Source organism: Chelonia mydas, chromosome 1 (assembly GCF_015237465.2).
Source record: "Chelonia mydas isolate rCheMyd1 chromosome 1, rCheMyd1.pri.v2, whole genome shotgun sequence".
NCBI lineage: Eukaryota > Metazoa > Chordata > Testudines > Cheloniidae > Chelonia > Chelonia mydas.
In genome coordinates, this window is record NC_057849.1 from 248,598,179 (window position 1) to 248,621,077 (window position 22,899).

Below are 22,899 nucleotides of genomic sequence, written 5' to 3' on the forward strand. Positions count from 1 at the left end.
AAGTAAGGCTCTAATAATTATGAGTAATGGTGTCAGAATATGGCCATTTATAAACAAGATAAAACTCTACTGAATGCCACAGTGAAGGACATAATAGAAGTACCCTGTCAGATTGAAATCAAAATGCTGGGACAGGATCAGCCTAAATTATGATGGCTCCTGTCTGTGAAACCCAGAGATGTGAGTTCCCATGCAGTATGATGGGTACCTAAAAGAACAGCCTATTCATTCTCAGGCAGGCAGTTCTTAGGGGGTCTCATTGCAGTAATGGCTGTAAACTGAAGCTTCCCTCTTCTTATTTCTGCCTTGGTTCTTATCTCCCCTAGGTGACACTGCCTGCCTGTCCTCAGGTATATTTCCTCTAGGGTGTAGCTGGCACCCCCCAATGCAGGAGAGTACAAGTAACACCTCACCTATACAGGCATAAATGGGGGAGAATCAAACCCTCAAAATTAAAATAGCAAATCACATCTAGTTCCTTGAATTCATTGCTACTGGAATTACAGACAAGGTTCCTTACCTGTGAGAACTGTGCAAATTCTTTGTCTGCTAACATGGGAACATGGCCCAACAATTCGTGGCAGCAGTCCCTGGAAAACAAATCACTTTTCTCATGTAATAAAGCTTGTTTTATGTGAAAGTCCACACTCCCCCTCTCCCGCAGTACAATTCTAAGCAGAGCATATCAGCTGTTTCACTGCTATTCTTTCCCTCCCAACTCTTTGCACAGAAATTTCACGCGGGCTAGATTCTCAACTGGCATAATCCAGTGAAGCTCCATTGGGGACATATATAAGAATACCACTGGAGTCAGATAGACACCAGCTGAGTATTTGGCTCTAGGTCTCTGCCTTCATTTTCTCCTATCCAGCTGTCTGTGCTCTTTCCAAGCCTCCTACCTGTCCAGCTCTGTGTTATCTTCCTATTCTTGTCTTTAAGCCTTCTTCCATGCTATGACTTAGAACTCCCCAGATCCAGTAATTTGCTCAGATACCTCCTTCTTTACATGGACATCTCTCCCCAAAATTTACTTCTTCCATGCAGCCTTTCATTGATAACCTTGCCAAGCTCTGAACACACATCATGAAAACAGAATTCAAATGGCCACAGCTGCCATTGACTTCATTCATACCTGTGGGTGCTCAGCAGCTCCTCCAAAAACCAGGCCACAACTACAGAAAAGGCCAGCCTTTTATCCAGTGCCTCTTGTACATATAATCTGTGTATGAACTTGATTTCGAACTGTACACCATGAGCCCAACTGAGAAGTGGTGCGAATGCTGGTGTGGAAGAGGATGTGCAACTGGTGTGGAACTGGTGTGGGACTGGTGTGGGACTTGGAGAGGCAGAAGTGTGGACTCATAGCAAGCAAAGCAACCAAGAAGAGGATGTAAGATAAGGCAGGGCAGGCCCTGCTGTCCCACTTACTCAATGTGTAAGTTATACTCACTTTCATCCACTCTTACTGATGTGTAACTTACCCCCCAATCTCCCTCCCCAATTATGTCAACTCTGAATTTGGTCCTTGAGGACTCATCTTCAAAGGTGCTCAGCAATGCAGTTCCCAGTAACTTCAGTGGGATTGATGGGTGTTCAAAATCAAGCCAAGAGGCTGTGTCTAATTTACATTGTATGCTTCTCATGGCTGGGATCACATTTCCTGTGTTTTGGATGCAGCCAAGCATCTTCTCAGAATTCAACAAATGGTCAACATAATAAGTATGAACAGATTAAACCAGCTGCTCCCCAGTCTTTTCCTTCTCCAGACATCTTTGCAAAAGAAACAGGCGCTCTCTCGTGGATCACTTCCACCTCTGCTTGCTTCTCAAATGATTTCATTCTGTGGCCCATATTGTGGTAATTGAGCCTACAAATTTATCCTAATTGCGAGCTCAACTATAAAAAGTGACTGAAAGGTCTTAAAAATGTCACAATAGCTGAAGATAACACATGTTGATGGGCAAAAGGTAACCAAAGTCCAACTCAGACTGTTGCATAAGCTTGTTTATAAAAATTAGCACAAGTGAAAAAAACAGAACTGAATTAGTCCAAGCAAAAAGAGCATCCTGACAGAACTCAAGGACTGTGTTAAAATCACGCCTGGTAAACAAGAAAGGCCTGAGACTGAAAATTCATGAATCAAAATTGGTGTTGGAAATTAGGCCTAATTTGTAGACCAAATAATGAGGGAGTGGGCTCATTCTGTCCATCACTCCCTTTTGGGCTCCTTAAAAAGACAGAGAGACAGACCCTGGGGGAAAAGCTAATGGACTGCGACACTGGCTGATATAAGATGAGAGAAAAGGAAGGAACAAGGTTTGTCATCATGGCTGCCACCCCCACCAGCTCCTGGAACCTTGGGCCACTTTCATCCCTATCCTAAGAGGTGTCCTGACCAGACTGGGCCAGAGAGAAGGGGGCTTACCTCATCCCCTCCTCCACTAGCTCTGGCTGAATCCCAAACACCACCTGCCATGTGAGACTTGGTTTCCCCTGCACACCCCCTTTGTTCTTTTCCTTCCCTACCTTATTTCTTCTCTTTCCTATCTCTCTCCTTTTTCCTTTTGTTTGAGAAGAATCTGCCTTAGCCAGGCAAGACTGCATTTTTTTAAACACTGCTATAAGCCTGTGACCAGACAGGGAGATAAAAACAATGCTCTAAACAGCCTGGTGATGATATGAGTTTGTCAGGTCTCAGAGTTGCTGGTAAGACTGTGTGCTGTGCCTGTGTTTTTCCAGCAATGAGGTTGCAAGCGATAATCAGCCTCAGAGACAGAAGCTGCTATTTTCCATCTTTGCTGTTCTCTTCTTTCCCCTTTTGCGCATGTGTATCTTGTTTTGTCTTTTAGGAAATGGGATTGTACTTTAACAACAGCTACAAGAACAGCTCCAGCCCATCTCAACTAACTTCTCTTCTCCCCAAAAGAACAGTTATTACCATCTCAAAACCTGTCAAACAAAGGGACTTTTCCTTCTAGAAACTCTCTTCGGCCAGAGGGAAAGGGAACGAGGGAGGGATGTTGTTAAAGTGAAAGCCTTACTTAATACTTTACATTTCAAATGCTTTAACTTTTTCCTTCTTTTCTGTATCTTTAATAAAAGGTTTAAAGAATGTTTAATGGTGTTTTTGCCATGGTAATAAGCAGACTGAGGTCTCTGTATAACAAAGACCTTGTTTAACACTGCTGAATATTGGACAATGACTGGGTTACATTGACACCTTTGACTCTTTGAGCCCCTGTATTCCATCTGAATGAATACAACCATCACGACGAAAGGCTCACAGACTGAGAACCACTGGATTATGCCATATCATCCTACTTACGGTTCTGGGGAATGCATAGGGGAAGAGGAATGCCTTATATACTGTGTGCTCTGAAAGACACGAAATGCCAGGCTGGCAAGGAAGTCACGAGGAGATAGCAGCCCTGCAGCTGGCCTCAGCTGAAAGCCTGTTCTTTCTGCAAAACAAAACAGCCCAGCAGGAAAATCTACTGTGAACATGACAACTCCACACCATCCAAGCAGTTTGAAATTTCCTTTGCATTTAGTCCCAGTACTTTCTTGTACATATGGAGAAGGAAAATGTCTGTCTATTTTAGGTACTAATATGGGCTCTATTACTGTGGTATCTGAATGCCTCACAATCCTTTGTGTATTTATCTCTCTAACACCTCTGTGAAGAAGGGCAGGGGTATAGTCCACACTTTATGGATGGGAACTGAAGCACAGAGGGGTTAAGTGACTTGTCCACAGAGGGGAACTGTGGCACAGCAGGAAATTCAAGCTGGATCTCCCAAATCCCAGCCTACTGCCCTAGCCACTGGCAGCCTTCTTCTCTTGTAATCATAAATATCAGAAATAAACAAGAGTTTTGGATGGGAAGCACACCCTCTTGATTCAGGGCACAAGGTAACTTCCAGCCACTGGCAGCTCAGGAGGTATATTCCCTGGTTATACATTAGCCCGTAACTTCCTACTGCAGGATTCTTACCCCTTCCTCTGAAGAAGCTGGCGTTGGCTTCTGCCGGAGACCGGGCACTGAACTAGATGGACCTCAGGTCTAAGCTAGCCTGGCAATACCTATGGTCCTGCATGGGCCTTTTATGACACAATCAACTTCAAGTAGTCGAGTTACCATATGGTGTTATGTTGTGTTTCATTTACTTTGTATGCATGATTCAAAAGCAGGAACTGGATTTACACTGGCAGGACACTGCCATACATTTTTGGAGAGGGTGTCTGTTTTTTGCAGTCTGTTGAAATCATTGGGGGTGCAGCAGCAATTGAATTTACATGGGATCCCTACAAGGTATGTACCAGGTAGGGTTACTCCTTATGGGTAATTTGGCCCTTAGCCTTTCTACATTTTTATTTGAACATTCTTTCCAGAGCTGTCAACTCCCATCTTTCCATCTGCTCTTGCACCTTTGTGTTTTATTTGTCTAAGTTTAAACTATAAGCCCCCTTTGGCAAGGCCCATGTTTTCTATATATTCAGAAAGCATCATGTAAAACTGCCATGCTTTAAGAAGAGTAGATAATCTATTTGAAGTCCCGTATTCCAAATCTGTGTTGCATTCCTTGCTTTCATAAATACCGTTTCATCTCTTATTTTAATTACTTTTATTGTGCACAACTAAAAAATAAAAGGACAGAAATGGCTTTGTGCTTGCGTTCCTAATTTGTTTAAACAGAAATGTTTCCCACAGAAACCAAGCTGTTCACATGAAATGTTTTATGTTTCTTCCAGCACATTTGGTCTCGGTCTGTTTGGTCACTAGTTCTCTTTCTCATATAAAGATGATCTTTCAGGGGAAGAGGTAGAAGCCCCATTCCTAGAGACATTTGAAGTCAGACTAGACAAAGCAGGGAACACTCTTTCCCTGGCAGGCTGATGACCGGGAGGAAAGGTCTTTTCCATCTTGAATTTCTATGATTCATTGAACCAAATCCAAAGACGATGTGTAAGAGGCAGCATGTAAGCTGCACTATAGTAAGTACATGTGAATCTAAGAGTTTAGATTGTACTTGGGCTACATGCCTGTGCAAGGGTATCAGGAGGAACTGGGAGAACCTACACTGGCTATTCAGGCCTGTCATGGCATTTAGGCCCTGGCTGTAGCACTCAGGACTAGCCTTGCACATGACCACAGCTCCACCTACATCTGGCCAGCAATGGAAGGAACTGCACACTGCCTCCCATTATAGGATATAGTGGCTGGCATGTCCCCACCACATGCTGTGGAATTCTGGGAGACACAATGCCACCCAGAGTTCCTCTGGGACAGTGCATCTCTTCACCACCCACAACACGGGTTGGATTTCACCCAAGATATTTGTAAATAAGAGGTATGCCTCATGCACCCTAATCTCACAAGGTGGCTCACTGACATGGGACTGGCTGTTGCGGCTTCTGCAGATCTTGCAATGACACCATTAGACTCTGACTTAGAGTGAGTTTGTGCCAAAGGGATCTGACAGTAACTGCAACTCTCACAATGCCCTATGAGGAATGCTGTGTGATAAGGAGAATCTAATGTTAGAGGTATTGGTGACAAGGAGGTATCAATGAATATTGATTCAGACTGGACCCAAGTATCTTATCCACCACTATATGAGTCTAGCCACAAACAACACTGGTTTGTGGAACACTCTGAATTTCCCTCCCCCAGTAGATATTTGCAGAGTTTTCTAACTGATTTTTTTTTTGTCATATGTTTGCCCAGAACAACTTGCATAATGACACATGGAAATAACTTAGGACACAATCTAGAGCAGATGCGGATAGCCACAGACATCAGTAAACAAAATCTAACAGTTCACATACAAACAGTGAACACCAGTAGATCCTTACTTTGCCCTAATCTCCCTGCTTCTGTTATCCCTTCTGACGCTAGCTAGGACTGAAAAAAAATATCAATACCAGTCACATTCAGAGCAGTATCCCAAGACTTATTGACAAAGATTACTTCTAGACCTCCCTGCTGGCAGTAAAACACACAGAGAAGATACATACCCAATTCCTCGCCACCATCCAGAGATGCCCCAATATTCTAGTGAGTGCAGGAGGCAGGGTTGAATAGACAGGAAGGGGGGAGGGAGAATACTAAAACAAGCCCTAAACTGGTCAGAGTAGCTTGCCCAAATGGTCAGGGCAGATATGGTTGCCATGTACACCAAGGAGAGGCTCAGTGGAGCAGAAAAGGAAGAGAGAGCAGAGAAGGAACTGGGTGATGGGTGAAGCCTGGAGGTTTGGCTCAGGGAGTCGAGGAAAGACATGGTTGAACCCACTGTGTAGGATTTTCCAAAATGAACAGTAATCAATAAAACAAAATGTCATTTTACCTACACAGTGAGGTATGATGTTCCCTTAGTTGGGCTCAGGAGTGTTGTGATCCACTATTATTTTAAATGATTCTCTTTTTTCCTATATTAAATAAACTTCCCTTAGCTAAGGCACTTTCAAGTCTTACGCTTTTTTTTCAGGAAAATTTCACTCTGGCATGCTCTCAAAGGGAAACAGCCTCCGACCGCTGGTGAGAGGCAAATGATAGGAAAAAGACAAGTGACCTGGTCCAAGACATCTTCCAGACACTGGCTGTGATCAGTAGGGGTCTGGAAGAAGCCAGCTGAGCAGAGGCAGTGGCAGGAATAGGACATGACGGTAGCAACAACAGTGTGTTACGAAAAACAATGTGTATTATGAGCCCAGTTCTGACCACATGTTCACTAGTGTAAATCAGGAATAACCCCCATTGAAGACAATGGAGTTATACTTGTGTATCACCAGTGTTAGTGATATCAGAATGAGGCCACTGTCCCCATGATCCACTGAGGAACTCAAAGGAAACCTACAATTCTTAGTTATTTCTCACTTTCTGTTAGTGAGCAAGCTAAAATGGGCCAGATCCCTAGGCCAAGCTGAGTAGTGTTCAGCTCATGCACAGGTGTGTGAGATGTGGGAAGTTGCCTCTCAGCCATCTTTCCACTCTCCTTATCCTTAACACAACCACGAGCCCCCAGCACAACGTAGAGCAGCCTAAAGGCAGCTCTATATTATATCAGCAACAGCAACTCTCTAGGACTGCTTTGCCATCATGGAATCACTGGAGGGCATTGTTCTCCAGTTCCACCTCCTCCTAGCCCTGGCAATGCCCTCAGCCCACCCAGGAATGCCTATTATGCCTGAGGTTCGGGGGGAGAGGGGATGGATGACATACTCCTGGCCATTCCCATTTACACCACAGAAGGATGTCTCTACATTTGGGGACTCCCTGGCTGCACTAGTAATGCAGCTGTCCAGTCTCTTTTTGCTGCTGGATCAACACAAGGACCTGACCCAATATGTGTTAGTCTCTAATTAAAATGACAATGTACTGGAAATCTCTTCAGCAGTAGGTTAAGCCAATTTGTCTTGCATTTGTTTATTGGTAGATGGAATGGATCACTTGACTGGATAAACATCCAATTTAAACTTTATTTGAAGTTAAATCTACAATTTATCTATTTATTTTGCCCTACTTTAGCAACTGTCTTTGGCCTGCATCTGGCACCCTTCCTATTGCTGGGAGAGCAGCAAGGAGGGTGTTTTCTTTTATTGCAGCCATTCCTTGGCTACTCCAGATTACAGTGATTTTGGCAAGCCGATTTGTCGAAAAGGCACACCCTGCCTTGGAACTGAATCTGGCCTGGGGGTTAGCAAGACAGGATCTCAATCTCCACTGTCCTCCGTCACTCAAACGTCTGCTGACAGACTAACTTGAGCTTGCAGCCTCTCAACAGTGTATCTATTCCTAACCCCCCTCTCCTTGTTATTAGCAAACAGATCTTCACGGCCTGTGCAGTCACAGTTCCTTCAGAATGGGGGTCTACCATCAACTCCTCTTTCCAGCACACAGCATTGTAGATTCCCACCTTGGGAGTGCTAAAATACAATGAGCTGTAATGTCTTGCCTTTTAAAAATCTGGAGACATCCTGAAGCTGAGGTATACTATCCTCTTGGTATCCACAGCATTTCTCCAGCTGCTGAAAGGCATCCAGGTACTGCTTACAGGCGTGGGTGGGATAGAGGCTGCTCAGCTTCCTGTAGACTTCTCTCCTGAAAGAACAACAACCCTTAGTTCGTCTCCTTTACTAGGAGCAGCACCTCTTCTCCCTGGCTTCAGAACCACGGCTGTTCACACAGGCAGCGCAGAGAGGGTATCTAAAGCCGAGCTGAGCTCAGAAAAAATGATGCTCTGAAGCCGAAGCCTGGATGGAGGCTGCAGGGTAGGATTTTTCCAGGAGATGGGCACAAAATGAGGAACCAGATATGGGCCTCGCTCTTGTATTTGGCTCTGCTCAGGCAGATCTTGATGCCTGTGTGGAACCCCAGGAACTGTTCAACTGCAAAGAGGCACCCAGAGTTTCCCTGTTCAGGAAAGCACTAAGTATGTGCATAAAGTGAAGCGAATGCTTCAGTACTTTCTTGCATCAGGGTCATTGTGCAAGTGCAAGATACCACCCAGGCAGATCCGAATGCAAGATGGAGATTTCCATCATCTCAAATTTTGGAGGTGTTTAGCTTATTGTAAGGAAAGGTGCTATATGCTATTATATAAAAATATTTGGCAGTACTTGGAATCTAGGGCTGTGGTTTGGGCCCTTCTCTTGTATTTTATTATTTCATTTTAAAGGCTTCACTTTTTAACTATATTTAGCTGTTGCAAAATAAACAAGCACTAAAGTGATGGCAGGGAAGCTTATAGAAAGAGTTATATTTATTCACACCCGGCTCTGGGGTTCTAACAAGTGTATAAACATTGTTTTATGAAAATTGAGCTCATTCTTGGAAATGCTGACTAAAGAAAATGACCTTCTCTTGTTTTTGTATTGTAGTTTTTTTGCTGCTATTGTTGCTATGGAGGTGATAGCCAGTATCTTGTAATGGTTTGTCATTCCATCACATAAACTTCTTATGTTAGCGTGGGTGTAATTGGGAAAAAAAGAAACAGCCTTAGACAGTGGCTGTTGTCAGTATTGTAAAAGCTGCATGAGCCTGGACCATCTCCACGGAGCAGTTAGGAAAAGTTCAGGAGAATGAGAGGCCAGATTTTGCCCTAACTTATTTCCCATAGACTACCTCTTACTTTAATGGGATTGTATAGGGTATAAAGCAGGGCATGAGTCCAAGATTGCTCTCTGGACAGTCTTAGCTAGACTTGTGTGAAGAATCTGGACATACTTACTTCAAAGAGTGACTTTACTGTTAATACTAGTACCAAAACTTAGGCAGGATAGGAGACTAGAAATAAGTGTGACCCAAAACTCCAGGCCAAATATTCTTCTTCAGCTTTGGGAAAGTTTGTATTCTGATAAGAAGCTGGATGCCCTGTCCCTTATCTCTATGGAACTAATCTTGGTCATTTTGTTTTAAAACAAAACAAACTTTAAAGTCCAGGGGCCAGAGCCTCAGGCAGTGTAAATAGACACAGTCCATGCGTTTTATCTAATTGTCTGGATGAGGCTTTGGCCCACAGTGTATTTTGTAGTCATGTCTCTTTCAGCACCATTTGTCTGCATAATTATCACCATCAGCATATAAGAGGAGAAGCCACTAGATACTGGCCTTCTACTATAGGGCTTGGAGGAGGAGACATGGAGGACAGAAGCCCCACAGAGAAACAAGTTGTTGCCAGGATACTCTGCCATTGGAGGAGCCAATTGTTGGCCCATTTCTCCTCCACATGGTGGTGTTCTGACTCCCTGGTTGGATGACAGAAATGGGGACTAACATAAAAGGAATGGGGACTAGTGGATAATGAACACCAAATATTTTGTGTGGGCATAAATACCTCGGTTCACATATGAATGCAGCTATTTGTACAAGGAACAGGCATTCTCCAAACCATTGTACAGAGCACATGAATAAGAATGAACTGAGCAGCTGGAAATTCAAATGAATATTTGTGAACCCTGTATTCAGCCTGCTCTAGCTGTAGGGACCAATGGCGCTGAAGGGCCAGTGCTGGCCATCCCCACACTAACAAGAAGGGTGGGAAGGGCAGAGTGGGGTGGGGGAGTTAAGCCGAGGAACCTGATCCCATAGCAGCCCCTCAGACTGCAGTCCACACTCTGAGCAGACTAGGTGAATCCCCACAGAAGAGTTTGTGATCCGGCCTTTGGACGCCTATGATCACCAGCAAAGGGACATTCCCTGTGTTGAGGCTGCTTTACCTCTAGTTGTCACAAGGGGGTGGGACTTCTGGGCACCCGTGTTCACGAAAGATTAATTCACACTGGAACAGGTACAGAGAAGAACTGCTAGGACGATCAGGGGAATGGAGAGCCTATCTTTTGAGAGGAGAAGACAAGGAGAGCTTGGCTTCTTTAGCCTAGCAAAACAAAGGCTGAGGGGGAATCTGACTGCTCTCTATAAATGCATTGGGAGTAAACCCCAGGGAAGGAGAACAGCTATTGAAGCTAAAGGACAATGTTGGCACAAGAACAACTGTGTATGAACTGACCATGAACAACAGGCTGGAAATTAAATGAAAGTTTTTAACCGTCAGAGGAGTGAGGTTCTGGAACAGCCTCCCAGTGGCAGTTGTGGGGCCAAACACTGTAACGCGTTTTAAGGTGGAGCTTGATAAATTTATGAATGGAATTATATGCTGTGGTTTCCTGTGATAGCACGGAACTGGACTTGACCCAGCAGATCCCTTCCAGTCCTATGTTCCTATGAATTCTGTTTACAAACCAAGTAGAAAGGAGCTGAGTTAGAAAACAGAAATTACAGACTTTTAAATATACTTACTTATACTTTACAAAACTTTAAAAATATTTTTAATAGACCAATACTTCCCTGTTAGAAAATGTAAAATTGTATTTACACTTACAATAGAGACAACTTTAAAATTAATTTTACAGGTTGCTCTAAAACAAAGTTCAGTATTACATATGCTTTTACTGCAAACAGTTTATTTTTTTAAGAAAATTATAAGCACTGCAAATTTAAAAAAAAAATATTTTATTCTTAGAAAATAGAGAGAAGAAACAGTGGTCTTTATTTAGTATTCTCAGCTGCTGTGCACTATTAATCTGCACTGTTAAGCAGCTGCAGAGTTCAAGCCCAGAGGTGGCTACAATTCAGTCACAGGAAAACAGAACTGTGTACACATAGGGTTCAATTCTGCAGTCCTTATACAGGGAAAATGCCCACTGCTTCAGTGCACAGCTTTTCTAGGTATGAAGCCTTGGAAGGCAGCTCCATAGTAAGCTGTCTGAAGCAGAGGAAAAGTTAATCTGCTTTGAAGGCAGAACCTCTTTACACCAAACTTCTCCACAGAGAGTTTCAGAGCTTCTCAGGAGGAGCAGATGGTGAGCTCAGGAACATGTGCTCCTCTCCTTCCTTCTGCACTGAACCTCTTCTCATTCTTTGGATTGCCTTCAAAGTCCCCAGGCCACGAGGGGGAAAGCAGAGGCAGTCCATCCTGAGCAAGGCTGCAGTCACTTCCCTGTGTGATCAATGGTTTGTGGAAAGATGCACCACCCTTAGATGACTGGGATTGGTTTTTAAAATTACCTGGGACACAGAAGAGTGATGTAGTTGCTAGAGAAAGTAGAAAATGTTCCTTCAAAACATTTTTTCCACAGAAAATGGCTTTTTGAATCAATGAAAATGTTTGGAAAAAATCTGTTTTTCTCAAAATTTGAAGGGATTTTGTTAAAAAACCTGAAAAACAATTTTTTATAAAACAAAAAAAACCCCTACTTTTTTTAATTATAAGCTGAACAATTCAATTGCTGAAGAAAGAGAAATATATATCTATACACACTCAGTACAGACAAAATCCTAAAAAATGTACCATTTGTCTGACCCAGTATGGCCATTCTTATGTTCTCATGCTAGCTGCATTCAAAAAAGAATTTGATAAGTTCATGGAGGATAGGTCCTTCAATGGCTATTAGCCGAGATGGTCAGGGACAGAACCCCATGCTCTGGGTGTCCCTAAACCTCTGACTGCCAGAAGCTGGAACTGGGTGACAGGGGATGGATCACTTGATAATTGCCCTGTTCTGTTCATTCCCTCTGAAGCATCTGGCACTGGCCACTATCAAAAGACAGGGTATTGGGCTAAACAGACCAGTGGCCTGACCTCATGTGGCCATTCTTACGACCTTAATTTTTTTAAAAAATCAATGAAAATTTGATTTTCCTCAAAAACATTTTGTGAGAAGAAAATTATTTCCTGACCATCTCTAGTATCATAGAATATCAGGGTTGGAAGGGACCTCAGGAAGTCATCTAGTCCAAGCCTCTGCTCAAAGCAGGACTAATCCCTAATTTTTGCCCCAGATCCCTAAATGGCCCCCCTGGAGGATTGAGCTCACAACCCTGGGTTTAGCAGGCCAATGCTCAAACCACTGAGCTATCCCTCCCCCCATATAGCCCCTAGATAAAATTTATTCAGAACACTGAGGATAATACACCTGAGAAATTTAGGGTCTGATCCAACTCCCATTACATGCAGTGAAATTATTCTTATTGACTTCCGAGGAGTTGGATCAGACCCCTATTTGGTGTGGGAGGAGGAAGGTAATAAATATTTTAAAAGGGAATATTCGTTGTAAATACTAAAAGCTAGTAAAAATCTGGATTTCTAAAACTGAACCTTGATCTGAATAGTGTGATAAATTAAGTGCATTGTAAAATGCACACATGCTGAGAGCATATGTGTGCTGTTTCTTTAAAATGACAGGTGAGGGCTGTGAAAGATTCTAGGGAGACTCTTGACAGTGAAGCAGTGGGAAAGAGCTGGGACAGTTTTAGGGCTAATACTGTTTCCTTATTCTAATCAAGTTCCTTGTTCTCTGTTAGAAGAAGGTGACTGTCAGCCTTTACTATTGTCACATGACGTATGTCTCAATATCTTTGTCCTCTGTTCTCCCTTTTCCAGGACTGTTCAGTTTATGGCTCTGCAATAACTATGCCTGACAACGTAGACTCAGATAGTCCAAGCCCTGTTTTTGGAAGCTGAGATTTCTGTTCTTGTTTTCATTTTTATACACATGTTGCTACAAACTAATGGAATCCAACAGCTCTTCAGAGCTAACATCAAGGGAATTTACAGCATGTTAAAAAATTTCCCCTTTGGTTTCCCTGTATCCATATGAAGTTGTGCTGTAATGCAGCTGACCTCAGCACACAGCCCGAGGGAGCTACGGTAACAACTGTGAGATCTAAATTTGGAATTTGATGTTCACAACCAGGGACTTGGGTTGCTGGGGCTAACTGTGTTGAGGAGACAAATAGATACTCCCAAAAGGCCTGTTCCATTTACCACTATGGGAATAGTTCTAGGTGGAGAATGGCTTCCGTGACGGAGGTTGGCAGAAAAAGGGGAAAAACAGGAAAGAACACAAAATTTAATTTTCTTAAATACAACATTCCCACACACCAGAACATGCCAATATTGTTGGCTGGTGGGAGCCGTCATGAACAAGACGCTAAGGACTTAACAGGCATGTTACTACTTTTCAAAGGTTATTTGAAAATCTAGCATTTGAGCTTCTGAAAATAATAGAAGCTGGATGAGTGGGATATGATGTTCCTTGGTGATTATCTGGTGCTCATTTTGCAAATTCTAAGGCCCAATGGATTTTATTTAAAATAAAACACTTCTTCAGAGAGGAAGGATGACCTTGTTGCTGAGGCGCTGGGTGGGGACTTGGGAGATCTAGGTTCAATTCCTGGCTGTGCCCCGTAAGACCTTGGGCTAATCATCTAATCTCTCACTTTCCCATCTGTAAAATGGGGATAATCATTTTTCCTTTCTCCCACCCTTTGTCCGTCTTGTCAATTTAGATTGTACACTCTTCTGGGCAGCGACTATCTTCAACTATGTGTACATGCAGTACTTAGCACAGTGGGGCCCTGATCTCAAGTGGGACCACAAGACATTCTTGTAAAACAAGTAACCCATAACAATAATTATTGCTATATACTGTGATTTTTGAAAGGCAGCTAGGGATGATGGAAGGAGGTGGACAAGGAAATAAGAATTCCCCTTTCCTCCAAAACCTTCACCCATTTCTGAAGTTGGCAAACGTCTTCTAGGTTTAATGAATTTCTTGCATTATTTTTTTGTTGCAAACCCCACTGGGGCTTTTGCACAGGGATAGCTACAATGAGGAAAACACCGGGGAAAATGTGCTGCACCAGTGTGAAAAGTGACTTTCTCTAGTGTGGCTTGCCCTGGGTTCAGCTGAGATCATGAAGCTTTTATACTGTAAGTTGAGACCATGTTTATTCAGAGAGTGAGTCAACTTAAAAAGGAACATTTTTAACGTAACGGGAAACCTGTGCTGTGCACTGGGGTTAGAAACATCCCGCACCCCATAAATTGCTAGATAGATGCATTCCCTTGCACCTACTATCTGTCTCAGCATGTATATATTAAGAGCACACCTTTGCATCAGTTCTAGCATATAAAGGGGAGGAAAGAGGAGAAGAGAAAAATTCAAATGGAAAAATACACTCTGTGTGTGTGTATATGTATATACATTTGACTACACTGCTTTTTCTCTTCCCTCCCACTTTCACATAGTTTTTCACTCTTTTTGCTCCATTTTCACCCTTTTTTTCCACTGGATTATTCTTTCTCCCCTTCTCGCTTCTTTTTCACACTATCCCCTAAGTATAACATGAACCAGATAATGTTCAATTTCAAGTTAAGAACACAGGAATTGCCATGCTGGACTGACCAGTGGTTCAAATAGTCCAGCATCCTCTCTCTGGTAGAGACCAGTAACAGATGATTTCAGGCCCCTATGTTTATAAGGACCAAACAAAAACCACAGACTCAAATCCAGATCTGGATAGAGATCTGAACTTTCTGGCATGGGACCAATCTCTTTTAAAGATTCTGAAATGCTCAGTTAACATTTATTTGATCATTTTTCAGTCTTACACACTTCCAGGTTCTGGCCAAGCCAGGAGCTGCCAAAATATCTTGCAAGAAACTGTTTCATTTTATTTCCAGCCCAAACAGAAGCAAAAGAAATCTTAATAAAGCGCTTGTTCTTATGAGTTTTCAAGACAAATTTAGCAGATTTTCAAGAGTTCTGGATAGTATGGTTAAGTAGCCAGACTTCTTAGTGTCTTTTAAGTGAACCAGAACTCTGAGGGCTAGATCCACAGCCCTACTCAGTGTACTTTATGCTGCTTTGGTCCTAAGCTCCACACCTCCTACCAACATCACAGGGGATGTGACAGCCCCTTAGCGAGTGCAATTTAGAGCAGCCCCGAGGTTGTTCCAACCTGCCAGGGATCAAATTTGCCTCTGCTACCTTGGAAACTGGGTGGGGGCAGAAAGAGAGGCCACAAATGTAGCAGAAAGCCCCCCCTCACTTAGATGCACCAACCCTGAGCCTTCTGATGTATTCTCACCACTTAATGTAACTTGGAAGTAGACTCAGAAGTCTATTCACCCCTCAGTGCAGGTATGTAACCCCTCTTAGCAACACCAGGAGTTACACTTGCATGGGGAGAATAGAATTCTGCAAAATGAACAACAAGAAGGGATCATTAAGACATCAATTAAAATTAGAGATGTCCAATATTATTTGAAAATTCTAGGGAACCATTGTGCACTTCTTGCGCCTCCAAAATTTCCCTGGGTTTCAGTAGAATTGCCCCATGACGTGTCATGGGGCAGGATATGAAAAATATACTCACCAGGTAGCGGTCTCCTGGGCAGTGTACTCAACTCTAGGCAAAAGGTCTCCTCTTTAAGGAAAGAGAGAAAAAAAAATTATGTAGCTGATTTGAGTCCTAGTTTCAAATATAATTTTCTTTCTATGCATCAGGATTATTTGGCATACTAAAATAAATACAAATAAGAAATAATCATCCTGAAGGATTCCAAAGGGTTTTATGACCCAGGTGTCCTAGGCTCTACTGAATCCCCAGGGGTGGTGCAAACAGTGAAATACTGTAAAGGAAGGACCACTTGATGGAATGTAGAGGAAGCAGTGCTGTATTGTCTCCCGTTCCCATCGCTTAGCTGCTGGCAGACCATCAACAACATAGCTGGCTAGCCAGAAGGTGGGATGGAGCTAGGAACAACTGCTCCACGTGACATAGTCACAGGGGAAAGAGCCCTAAATTATACAGCAAGTGAGTGCATAGGTATATTGTGCATATTTCAGCATTAACTTCCCTTCTGTAGTTGTATCTACCATCCGAGAAGGCGATCATTCACACTACTAGTGAGGGAGCAGGCTGACTAGCCACCATGTATGGAGGCTGTCATTAAGCAGAAATCTCCCAAGGTTCAGGGTTTCTCCTAAGTTCTTGGGCACCATGTGGCTCACAGCTCAAGATCATTATGCATCTTGCTAATGCCACCTACAAGTGGGTAGAATGAATTTCAGTGTCCACAAGGACAAGCCCCCAGACTTCTCTTCCACTCCCATGTGTTTTTACACAGAAAGGCAAGAAAGTGTAAATTGTTCATTTGAGGATAAGTCCATCTTTTTTTTATTATTATTATTTTCTCCATTTTCTGTAGGACATGCACAAGTCCTTGTCTACCTGACAGGTTTATTGAGGTACATGCCAAATCCTGGAAGGAAGATAGCCTCATCCTATAATTTAAACGAAAGAGTCATATAGAGACCATTTTCCCCCTAGAGTTACATGAAATTATGCAGAGCTCAGTGAGGCAGCCCTAAAGTTAAATATTAAATTAATTTTCATTGTATTCTGAAATGTTCCTGATTTGCCTGGGATGTGTGTTTCTGTGATTAACTCAGTTTTCCAACAGATGGCACCACAGACCATTGGCCTAGGATTAAGTTACATCAACCATAAAGCTGCTTACAGGTGAACAAAATCAGACTACTTACTGTGAGAGCACACAAAATGTGAAACTGACTTAGAACAAGCAGTTTTCCAGTGGTGATGCACTTACTCTCTGTAGCTGAAGGCCAGGTCTGTAAAGAAGGCTCTCCGTTTCCTGTACTCTGGGTCAGTGTAGCCCTAAATTGGGAAATAATTTAGCATCACTCTTACATCAGGACATATTGATGGGCTTGGATGGATTTGCTGACAGAAACATTCAAAACTAACAGGCCTGAATTTGGTTGTTTCTTCTATTGCAGTCTCTCTGTGGCAAGGCATCATGGGAATATTACAGAGTAAGCCAAATTCTGCACTTAGTTACACCCATGAAATCTCACTGACTTTGGACCTGTTCCTACAAAGGAATGTAAATTGTACTTAGGTCACAGCTAAGCATGAAGATAGAGTAGGCTTGAGTAGTGAGCATTATATAGAATGAAAGGCACAATTTAAGTGGGAGAGTTAGAAACTAAGCTAATTTTCCACTGATTTTCTGCTTAGCCATTGTGAAAAGGGACTATGTTAATATGGAATTGTATGCTAGGAGACGTTGCTATAGGATAAGAGTTGTTAAGTGAAATTGTAAGATGAGATGTGTCTCTGGACAAAGACCAAAAGAACATATGCTACTGGGTGACCTGAAACACAGGATTCCTGGATGGAAGTGTCGTTAGCCTGCTCATTTGGAACTTTGGGGGGTTCGCTGCTATGGGGAGAGGGAGCAGGATCGCAGAGGAGGGTGGGGAACGGGACTGTGATCAGGAAGGGAAGCACCACCAGGGTCTTATAAGCTCAGGCTTTCCCTCTGGAGTTAGTAGAAGGGTTACTGAAAGCTATTGTTATCTTTAATTTGGTTAAATAAAAGTTGAGTCGTTTTTCACACGTAAAAGTCGGAAGTGTCGTTAGTCGGTGGGTTTTGAAGAGATCTACAAGGCCCACAAAAGAGAGTTAGGAAAAAGCAGACAGGATCTTCTGCTTTTCACTGGCAAGGGTCGTGACAGAAAGCTGAGGGATGGGGGGGAAAAGGCTGTACTAACAACACACAAACACCAGTGCTGAAGGAAGTGTGCGCCTAGGAAGGGAAAGGTCATGACAGCCATTTTAAAATATGAGACATTTAGAGCTAGACATATGATATTTTGCTCAAAAGGGAGCAAATTGAAATTTTGAGTTTCTTTTTTCTTATGTTTTACTAGAAATTCAGCTCTTCCAGTCAGGTCTTTCCAATTCTTCAATAAACATTAAAAACACGTGGAATCAAATCCCTTTAAGGTTTACATCACTTTTGATATAATAAGAATAATATCTGAATTCCGGCTCCATATTAACACAACTAATAAAGCATAGCTGATCGGTATCACTGTGCAAATATTTATTATTGTAAACAACATTTATTGGAACCATTTTTCATGTTAAGGGTCAAACTTTTCCTTTAGGGTTATGATCATGAATACTACTGTAGTCCATGAGAGTTGTGCACATTTAGCTGAGGGAAGAATTTGACTCTGAGAGTATGTTATAATTTCTGTGAGCCAGGGAAGTATTATTATCTCCTTCAATGGGACTGCTCACATGTGTAAAGTTACCCAGGGGCTTAAAGACCATAGGATCAAGACCTAAGATAAGGCAAGATGCAGAAGGTTGGGGAACAGGAACACATTGTTATGTCAGACCAGCCAAGCACATGATTAATATGTTGTAATTTGGGGGTGGCAAATGAACAAGAGGTTTCTTGTCTAGAAAGTGAGATCTGATCATGTGCTAAAGGGCTTTTCTGAATATGGATGCACGTAAGAGTGAGCTTTATCATCAGGGCTGCCATCCCCACTGTCTCTTGGGACCCTGGATCTCCTGTAATATCTTTGGGCCTTCCTTGTACTGATCCTGAGAGATGGTTCTTACCAGACTGGGCCAGAGAGAGGGACCCAGATGACATCACCACCTCCACTGACAGTGGCTGAATCCCAAACCCCACCTGGGATGTGAGACTGTTCTCCCCCTTACCTCTTCTTGTGTCTTTTTCCTTCCCCACTTTATGCCTTCTCTTTCCTTTCCCTCTCCTTTTTCCTTCTATCTAAGAAGAGTCTGACGTAGCTGGCCAAGACTGTATATTGTACACACTACTGTAAGCCTGTGATCAAAAAGGCAGCTAAAAGCAATGCCTTAAATAGCCTGATGCTGTACAGGTTTGCCACACCTCAGAGGGCCCAATAAGACCATGTGCTGCAAGTGAGAGTCAACACCACGGACAAACGTTGCATTTTCTAGCTTTGCTAGTCTCTACTTGCCCCTTTTGTGCATGCTTGTCTTCTTGTGTCTTCTAGGAAACAGCATCAGAGTTCAACAACAATGGCAATAACAACAGCTCCATCCCAGCTCAACTAACCTTTTCCCTTTCCCCTCAGAAGGACAATTATTACCATCTAAGACACTGTCAGACAAGGGGGCTTTTCCTTCTAAAGACACTCAACAGCTAAAGGGAAAGGGAACAAGGGATGCTATTAAAAGGAAAGCCTTACTTAATACTTTACCTTTCAAATGTTTTAACTGTTTTTCCTTCTTTTTCTGTATCTTTACTAAAGGGTTAAAATTATTTTAATGGTGTGTTTGCCATGGTACTAAGCAGAGTGAGATCTCTGTATGCTAAACACCAGACCTTGTTTGACACTGTTTAATGTTGGACAGCGACAGGATCATGTTAACACTTAGCTCTTTGGGCCCATTTATTCCATATAAATTAATACAACAGGTCTCTATGATTTTTTTTATTAGGTTCCTTCATTCATTCCTAGTTCACTGATGTCCATTGTAAATCTCCTCTTTAAAAGACAAACGTTGGGCACAGAATTGTTTTGGAGGCTAGTTTTACAGAGAATTCATCTGGACAGCAGAAATAGCCAACGTATTTAAATAGTTTCAAAGGTAAACTAATGATGACCTCAAACTTACAGGATGATCGTGGTCCAAATCAGGTTCATACTTGGAGATCAGATGGTGGCACTTGTCAAGGTCTCGTATTTTCTTTGGAAACCATGGGACTGTTGGAGATAGCAAAAAATGGTACATTTAAATGATATAGGCTTGGGAAGGGACAGAAAAAAAACAAGCCACTGAGAATAACAACCTCTGCTTTATAGGAGGAATATTTTACACCTCTGCGTTACAAATGGTGAATTAAAAATGAGTTGAAAAATGACAAACTTACTGTCACTGATCCAGTAATGCACTTATACATGTGTTTAAGTCTATTCCTATTCATACTTGAACTAAAAAATGTAGCTTACATTAGCATAAATGAGTGTTATGCACATGCATGAAGCCCATATACCATTATGCTCTATCATTTCCTCAAGTTTTGATCACAGATCATTCACTCTTCACCAGCCAATGAACGTAAGAATTACCAGAATAGGCTGAGCCCCTATTCTCTGGCAAAGGATATTTAGATCTCAGACCACTGTTAATTTCAGACTGGCTGCTGAGAAGGCTGTTTTTCTTCTAAGAGAACAAGTAATATTACAGGAGGAATATCCTGTCCTTTAGAAATTTAAAAAGAAGAGAACACTCTGTATTCTAATAAATAATAATAATAGCACTTCTTATTTATAGAACATCAGTTTTCCGGAATAATTTCTATTGCATAGAAAATATAATTACTACACGTTGACACACAGAGACAAAATGCATGGAAGTACTATGGAAAATATGAAATATTGATAAAATCAATTGCATATTTTATGTGCATTATTTTCAGAATCATCTAGAAACAGAAGATGTATGAAAAACATGAACCCAATGCCGCAATGTGCTTTAGGAAGGCTGACCTCTGTGAGGTCACTGGAGCTATGCTTGAATGTGGGGTCTGCTCAGGAACATCACATTGCAGGATAGGGGGCCTAACGTCACATACACAAAATGGAAACTCTGGACCTAATGAATAATTTAAATACAATTAGACACAAGCTAGTGTTCATTTGTGGGAGGAGGGGACTTAGCCATTAGGATACAGGTTCCACACATTGCATACCTCTTTTTTCTCTGATAGTTTTCACATCTTCTGCCACTTTCTTTAAGGAGTTTATAAGGACACTGACATCAGAATTACGAACTTCACATTTGACAAAAAATTCGAGGTCATCGGTAGTGTTCTTGGATATTTTGGCTTGCCTGGTTTCAAGGTGTTGGATTCCAGCTTCAGAAGCCTGCAAAAGACAAATGTCCACCTGGTGAGAAATCTAAAATCACTGAAAGATGGCTCGCTTTGACTGCAGCTGTTATATGTCTTTTAAAAGATAACTGGATAAAGCTTTACAAGAAATGCCAACCCCGATTTTTCTTAGGCCTAAAATGAACTATCCATACAGCAAGATGGTTCCTCTGAACAGCTGTTCCCATCCCTGTAACCCTCCATCCCCATTTCAAAGTGCCCCTGGCATCCCCTTTCAGCCAGGAGAGCCCCAGCTAACCCCCCTGAGCAGCGAGGTGGTGCTAACATAGAGGGGAGCAGCTGGGCCATAAGGTGGGGACACGTGCAGAGACTAGAGGGGGTCAGGCCCAGCAGGGTCCCAGGGAAGGTACAGCCTGTGATGAGAAGGGAGGGGAAGATTAGGGGGCAGAGGCAGGGGGCTGCAATGGAGCACGGAAGGGGATGAGGCCAGAGGTAGGGCAGGAGGCTGCTGTGGAGGGCGAGGATTAGGCGAGAGGCTGGGATGGGGAGGTTTGTACCTCGAAGACTTTGGCTGTCTTGGACAGCCCGACCTTTCCAGCATTCCGGAGGGTGAAGGTCAGGCTCAGGGTGGCTCTTCCTTCCTCTTCCTCCCAGCCCAGGCCCTCTCCCTTGCCCACGGGCTGTGGGGCCGGAGTTCCCTTCTCCGCATCTTCTCTGCCTGGGGCGCCCGCAGCGTCGGTCTTCATCGCAAACCGGCTCAGGAAATCCAGATCCCCGCCAGGGGCGACCCCTGTGCCGATGGGGGCGTAGCTCACCCCGCCCGCAGGCGCCGAGTTTCCGAGAGCCAGCCCTCGTCCTCGCCTTGCTTAGAGCCAGCCCCGGCGGAGATCGGTCATAGGCAGCGAAAGGGGTCTATGCCCTGGCTGCGAAGGGCTGGGGGGCAAAACCCTCCCCGGCGTCCTTACAGTGCGAGCTGGGCTTGGGGTGGATGTAGGCTTCCCTGTGGGTCTGACAGTGGGGGAGACCAGCAGTGAGTGGGGACCCTTTATGGTGCCCGCCTCAGGGAGATCAATGGAAGGGCGCTGCCTACAGTGTGCGCAGGAGACTAAAATAACCCCCCTTCTCATGGTAATTTCAAAGCAGGACCCTCCTGCTCTATTTCAAAGTGTCTTTATTTTCCCCCGCCTTGCATCTTTTACCGTTTTAGAAATAGGGGTCTTTTGTTAAGAGGCCAGTTGAAGTCTGGATTCAGTTTACATCTCTGAATCTGAGCTTCTGTGCTTCGTGTGTGAAAAAAAGCCTCCCCCCATCCTCTGTGTGTGTGTGTGTGTGTCTTTCTTTGCTTTTATTGTCTAACTGGACAAATCTTATTTCCATAGCTGAATTCCCTCTATTGGACTGGTCCGTATTCTACCTAATGCGGTCAATTACACAGGTAATTCAGAAGGTGGAAGTAGAATTTCTCTTCTCGCAGTCTTCGATCTGGGGAACAGGTGATCATAAAGAAACCTCTACATTTTATTTCCCGGAGCCACAGTCCCGGCCAGCAGCAGGGAGGAGATGGGAGGAAATTAGAATGACCTGGAAAGGGACAACTCTTCAATCTGGTAACTCTCGATGGGTTTCCAGCCCTGCTTAAACCCCGCTGCAAAGCCAGCTGTGAGTGTTAAGCGCTATTTTGAATACTGTCACGTAGAGATTTTTATTAGCTATGACTAAACCTATGTCGTGCAATATAATTATTTCTAACCGGTTAGTTTAAGAAGATTATAAACCGGTGATTGATTTTTTTTAAAAGCAATAAAGTAGAGGAGATGCCAGTCAAGAACACCCTGTGATTTTT

At 43.1% G+C, this 22,899-nt stretch overlaps 1 protein-coding gene across 1 annotated transcript in view; it reads right to left on the reverse strand.

The window, feature by feature from the left end:
* Nucleotides 1-21,802, reverse strand: part of LOC102941678 (tyrosine 3-monooxygenase) — a 45,026-nt gene extending 23,224 nt beyond the window's left edge. Inside the window, exons 1-8 of the mRNA XM_007072310.2 lie at nt 21,614-21,802; nt 20,916-21,090; nt 19,838-19,926; nt 16,959-17,026; nt 15,722-15,772; nt 7,956-8,101; nt 3,326-3,461; nt 521-590 (exon numbers count right to left, since the gene is read on the reverse strand). Of these exons, the coding sequence (XP_007072372.2) occupies nt 521-590; nt 3,326-3,461; nt 7,956-8,101; nt 15,722-15,772; nt 16,959-17,026; nt 19,838-19,926; nt 20,916-21,090; nt 21,614-21,802 (924 nt within the window). The remainder of the gene's footprint in view (nt 1-520; nt 591-3,325; nt 3,462-7,955; nt 8,102-15,721; nt 15,773-16,958; nt 17,027-19,837; nt 19,927-20,915; nt 21,091-21,613) is intronic.
* Nucleotides 21,803-22,899: the final 1,097 nt, after the last annotated feature.